The sequence below is a fragment of the Arachis duranensis genome, chromosome 1 (genome assembly GCF_000817695.3).
Source record: "Arachis duranensis cultivar V14167 chromosome 1, aradu.V14167.gnm2.J7QH, whole genome shotgun sequence".
Taxonomy (NCBI): domain Eukaryota; kingdom Viridiplantae; phylum Streptophyta; class Magnoliopsida; order Fabales; family Fabaceae; genus Arachis; species Arachis duranensis.
In genome coordinates this window covers 41,916,161-41,922,035 of record NC_029772.3, presented here as the reverse complement: position 1 = coordinate 41,922,035, position 5,875 = coordinate 41,916,161, and the positions used below count along the sequence as shown (strand labels likewise).

Below are 5,875 nucleotides of genomic sequence, written 5' to 3'. Positions count from 1 at the left end.
CGGACCATTTCAAGGAGACAATATGATATCTACACACAAGCGAAGCTGAATCACTTGTGTAATGCTGTGGCCGCCATCAACCTCGGATACCCAACATTCATGCAAGGGCTGGAGGAACTGAGTGCTAGACAAGAGGAGATCCTATCTAAGCACAAGGAGGATGAAAGAGATTATATGGTAAGGCTGGGTTTCTGGAAGCCCAAGGACAAGAAAGCACAAGAAGGATCCTCCAAAAAGGATGGAGATGACTCCTCCCCCTCCAAGAAGAAGGACAAAGGCAAGGGGCCAATGACCTAAAGAAGCTGCATAAGGTTGTTGAGTTCCATAGTTGACATTTTCCAAAATTCTGAATTATGTTTAAGTTTTTATCTATTTACTTTATGTTTGAGAATAATTGATAATGTTAGGATAGTTTATGTTTTATTTTGCTTGAAGTCTTTTGTGAGTCCTTTGATATGCAAGAAAGAAAATGCAATGATAACTGTAGTCTTTATTTACATCAATAAAGTAGAGTTTGTCTCCATAAGAGTTGTTGTGAGTGTGTAAGAACAAGAGTAAATGAGACTAAGACCAAGAAAGATTATTCAAAAGAACTAAGGAACAAAAGACTAAGTGAAGAACCTTGAATGAAGTAAAAAGAAAATTAGTCATGAAAGGTAACTAGTCCTAGAAGGCATGACAAGTAGAAGTTGAGGGGTGTTCCTTGAATATCTATAGAACCAAGAAGTAGTAAGCAACAAAGACCCAAGGCTCTGAGCATCAACTACTAGGGAGGGAAGAGAAACATTGAAAAACTCAAAAAAAAAAGAGAGTTAGAAACCCTAGTAGATGCTTGTGGTGAAGATGTGTCCGGAAGAGGCCTGGGCAAGTAAATTCTCAGGGGTGTTTCAACACCTAGCACCCTAAAGCCAACTGGCTTGGGAGTGTTAATTAAAATCCTAACTAAAGGGCTGTCTTGAGACAAAACACTTAGAGTCATGGTCAATAAATAGAAAAGAAGCACAAAAGGAAAAAATGAGCTAACTCTTACTACTTTAAGGTGACAATCAATGAAAAGGACCCCTAAGACACATACTTGGAAAAACCCTTAAGGATCTAGGAGCCCTTTGTGACATTCAAAGCATTCATGCATGTGTTGAGCACTTAGTCCAATTCTTAGTTATATTGCATCCATTCAAGGTCAAGTCTCAATTCACCAAAAAGACCACTCACATTGATTTGCTTGGGACAAGCAAAGCTTAAGTTTGATGTTCTGATGACTTACATCATCTACCATTTTTCTTGCATAAAAAGGACCATAAAAGAGGCATAATCTCATTTGATCATTGCAATTCATGCCTTAATTGATGAATATCATAGTACATTGCTTTGAAATGAGTTTGTGCTGGATTTCAGGTGGAGACGACATCAAAAACAGGAAAGAAAATAACAAAACAAGTGGGGCATGTGAAGTAGGCGTGCCACTTGGAACAAATGCCACAAAATTGTATTGGCATGGCATGCCAGAAGCTAGGCATGGCACGCTGGTACAACATTCCAGAGAGCAAAAATGAAGACCATCAAAGAGGCGTGGCACGCCAGAAGCAGGGCGTGGGATGCCAATTTGTTACAAGAAGAACCATCACTATGGCGTGCCACTTTGTGTCGAAGGCGTGGCTCGCCAGCCCCATAGTTCACTTGGACGTGCCATTTGAGGACCAAAGCGTGGCACGTCAAGCCTATAAGACCCACAATTGAATGTGCTTGCCACTTGAGCAACAAGGTGTGGCATGCCAGTGAACAAGAAGACAATGCAAAAGCTGGGCATGCCACTTGGTATCGAAGGCGTGGCATGCCAGCTCAAGAAGTCCCACTCAGGCGTGCCACTTGAGTAATGAGGCGTGGCACGCCAGCACCTAAGGAGGCCAAATAAAGCTGGGCATGCCACTTGGTATCGAAGGCATAGCACGCCAGCTCAATCATCCCACTTTGGCGTGCCACTTGAACATCCAGGTGTGGCACGCCAACCTCTGGGACCATGGCAAATGAAGGGCGTGACACGCCAGTCTCATGGTGTGGCACGCTGGTAGTATTTTCCAGAGGAGGAATTAAAGGGCCAGTGAACTCAAACGTGCCACTTGGGAGATGAGGCGTGGCACACCAGCAAAAAGATGAAGCAAATGAAGGGCATGACACGCCAGTCTCATGGCGTGGCACGCTGGTAGTATTTTCCAGAAAGGAAGAAGAGGAGCGAATGAACTCAGGCGTGCCACTTGGATGACGAGGTATGGCACGCCAGTAAGAGGGTGAAGCTTTAAGAAGGGCGTGGTACGCCAGTACAAATTTCCAGAAGTATGGAGATGAGGAAGATGACCTTGGGCGTGCCATTTGGTGTCGAAGGCGTGGCACGCCAAGTTACTTGGCCATTTAAAATGTCCTGGGCATGCCAATTTGGCTCAAAGGCGTGGCACGCTAGGGGTTAAACAAAGGATGGCGTGCCACTTGAATGGAGAGGCATGGCACGCCAAATCAGAAACAGAAGGAGCATGACACACCAGAGAAGCGCCAGTCACACGTTAGCTGGAAGATCACATTTGTTGAGTTTCTTTTCCCTCCAAATTGTAATTTTCTTTTCACTTTTGTAATTTTCCTTTATTTTCTAGATCTAGGAGTAGTATAAACACCCTTGGAAGTATTGGAAAAGGGTTAGCAAGTCACAGAGTTTAGTTTTGGATTTCACTTTTTACTTTTCACACTTCATCTCTTCCATCTTTGGTACTTTCTCTCTGAGCTATGAGTAGCTAAATTCCCTCTCATTGAGAGAGGGAGCTCTATTGTACTTGATGGATTAATGATAGTGAATTTATTCTTCTCTTCATTTTCTCTTTGATTTGCTAAAAGGAATTTTGATTTTCATGCTTAGTGTTCAATTAACTTGGAAAAGAGATTGAATGCAAAATGGGTTTCATGGGAACCTTGGAAAAGGAAACATCAAACCAGGCTAGAAATCCCTTCTCACACTTGAGTAGAATCTGGGTTTTGGTGTTTGGATATAGTGACATACAATCCTCCCTCTACTTGGACCTATGATGATGTGTGGTATAATCAGGGACCAAGCATATCTCTCTTCATGAGCAATTAGACCAAGGAATTGGCTATTGATCAAGATCTGAGAGATTGAGTCACTAAGGGATTGGGGCTCAATCAATCATAATTGCCAAGAGGTCAATGAGTTGCATGATTGAAGAGGATATGAGCTGGATTTAATCCAAAGAGACAATATCTCCTGATCTCAATGAATTCTCCCATTCTTATCTCTCCCATTCTTCTACTGCTTTACTTACATTCTACAAAATCCCATTCCCCTTTACATTCATGTTATTTCCATTTCTGCATTTTATTGCTTTCTTTTATTCCTTTGCCATTTATGTTTCTGCCATTTATAATTCTGCACTTACAACTTATTCTGTTGAGCTTGACTAATTCACCAATTGATTAAAATTACTCAAATCTACCAATCTCTATGGATACGATCCCACTCCACTGTGGGTTAATACTTGACGATAATTTTGGTGCGCTTGCCAAGAGCAGAGTCATCAATATTATTGGCAAAAGGGTAGTGAATTCCGCCCATCAGGGCTTTAACTCCAATCTCTACTCCTGACTGGGCATTGGATCTTCTGGAGCTAGTGATGATGGCAAAGTGTCCTCATTGTGTTCAGATGGTTTCCCCACACTTAGACCTTGCTCCATGTGCATCTCTTCTACTTCTTCTTGGTGAACTGCAGCTACGGTCTCATCAATGATGTCGCACTGGAAGATGGAATGGTCTTCCAGAGGATGCTTCAAAGCCTCATTCAGATTGAAGCTTACTGCTCGGCCGTTTATCTCAAAAGAATAAGTTCCTGAGAAGGCATCTAATTTGAATTTTAAAGTCTTCAGGAATGGCCTTCCAAGCAGGATGGATGATGGTCTTCCTGAGTCATTAGGGGGCATCTCCAAGATGTAGAAGTCAATGGGGAATATGAGCCCCTTAATTCTCATCAGCACGTCCTCAGCAATTCCAACCACAGAAATAATGCTTTTATCTGCCAAAACAAAATGTGCTACTGACCTTTTCACGGGGGGTAGCCTCAAAGCATCATATATAGATAATGGCATAATACTCACATATGCACCTAAATCACACATGCAGTAAAAAAACTGTACACCCTGAATAGTACAAGTAACCATGCATGGACATGGGTCACTATACTTTTCTGGGATATCACCCATTAATGTAGAAATGGAACTGCCTAAAGGAATAGTTTCTAATCCATTAATTTTGTCCTTATGCATGCACAAATCTTTTAGAAACTTAGCATATTTAGGTACTTGCTGAATAGTATCAAAAAGGGGAACAGTTACCTCAACCTTTTTGAATATTTCTACCATTTTGGGGTCGAGCTCCATCTGCTTTCTGGACTTCCTTGCAAGGTGTGGAAATGGAATAGGGATGGCGTCTCTGGTAGCTTCAGCTGCTTTTGATGCGCTGTTCCTTGGTTGAGTTGATTCTTCTTCAACCATGTCTTGTACTTCCTCTTCTTCTTCAGCATCCTCTGCCTCAACAATATCTTCCACTTGAATGTTTTTCTTGAAGCTTGGCTCCTCATGGCTCATCTCTTGTAGTGTGGTTTTGAACCTCAAAGTAATGGCATTGATGCCACCTTTAGGGCTAGGTAAGGGTTAAGAAGGAATTGCATTGGAGTTTGAAGGTTGATTGTTGGAGGTAATTAGCGAATCCATCCGAGAGATGAGAGCTTGTATTGTGGAACTAAGACCATTTATGGAGGAGTTAATTGTGTTCTGAATGTCTTGGTGTCCTTGTGTCATAGTGCGAAGCATATCATCATTAGAAGAAGGAGGGGGTAAGTGATTTGAGGGGCCTATTGTTGGTTGTTCTGAGGCACTTAGGGCTGCCTTTGGTGAGGTGCTCTGTAAGGCTGGTTTTGGTTCTGCTGTCTGTTGTTGTTGTTGTTCCACCTCTGATTTCTATTGTTATCTCTGCTTTCTCTGTTGTGGTTGTCCCTCCATTCTTGGTTGGAATTATCTCTCCATCCCTGGTTGGAATTATCTCTCCAACCCTGGTTGGAGTTGTCAATCCAACATTGATTGTAGTTTCCACCTTGGTTGTAGTTGCCGCCTTATTGATAGTATCCTTGATTCGGGCGATCATAGAAATTATGAGTAGCTGACAAGGTGTTGTCTTCTTGTTGGAGCTACGGACACTCATCAGTGTAACGAGTATAATCAGCACATATTCCGCATACTCTTTGAGGAACTAACTGTTGACTCTGTTGTGGTGGGGGAGGCTGAGGTTGTTGTTGATTCAGGTTGTCTGCTTTAGTACGTTGGTCATCTCACACAGACTCTGTGTGAGAGCAGTACTCTCGCTGCTAGAGGAAACCTCTGCAACAGCCTTGGATGGTTATTCCTATGCCTGGCGTTCCGAGTAGTTCAGCTAGATCGGTAATCAGTTGCCAATCTTCATCTGCGATCTTTTACTTTTTCAGAGAACCATTGCTTGCACCATCTAATGTAGTCTTCTCCTGAGACTTCATGCCTTGTGTGAAGTAGATGATTAACACCATCTTGTCAATCATGTGGTGGGGACAAGCGTCTAGGAGATTCCTGAAGTGCTCCCAATATTCATACAGAGTCTCTGAGTCGCCTTGAATAATGCAGGAGATTTCTTTCCTCAGTCTATCAGTCACTTCAACTGGAAAGTATTTTTCTAAGAACTCTTTCCTGAGCGTATCCCAGTTAGTAACAACCACTTCAGGTTGAGTGTAGTACCACTCCCTCACTTTTCCCTCAAGAGAAAATGGGAAGGCGAGTAGCAGAATAGAAGTCTCAT

The 5,875-nt window shown here is 42.5% G+C and overlaps 1 protein-coding gene across 1 annotated transcript; it reads right to left on the bottom strand.

The window, feature by feature from the left end:
- Positions 1 to 3,633: 3,633 nt before the first annotated feature.
- On the bottom strand, positions 3,634 to 4,638 carry LOC107487055 (uncharacterized). The gene is made up of 2 exons (XM_016107637.1): positions 4,411 to 4,638; positions 3,634 to 4,308 (listed from the first exon to the last, which is right to left on the bottom strand). The coding sequence occupies exons 1-2, from the start codon at positions 4,636 to 4,638 to the stop codon at positions 3,634 to 3,636; spliced, it is 903 nt and encodes a 300-aa protein (XP_015963123.1).
- Between the last annotated feature and the right edge of the window lie 1,237 nt (positions 4,639 to 5,875).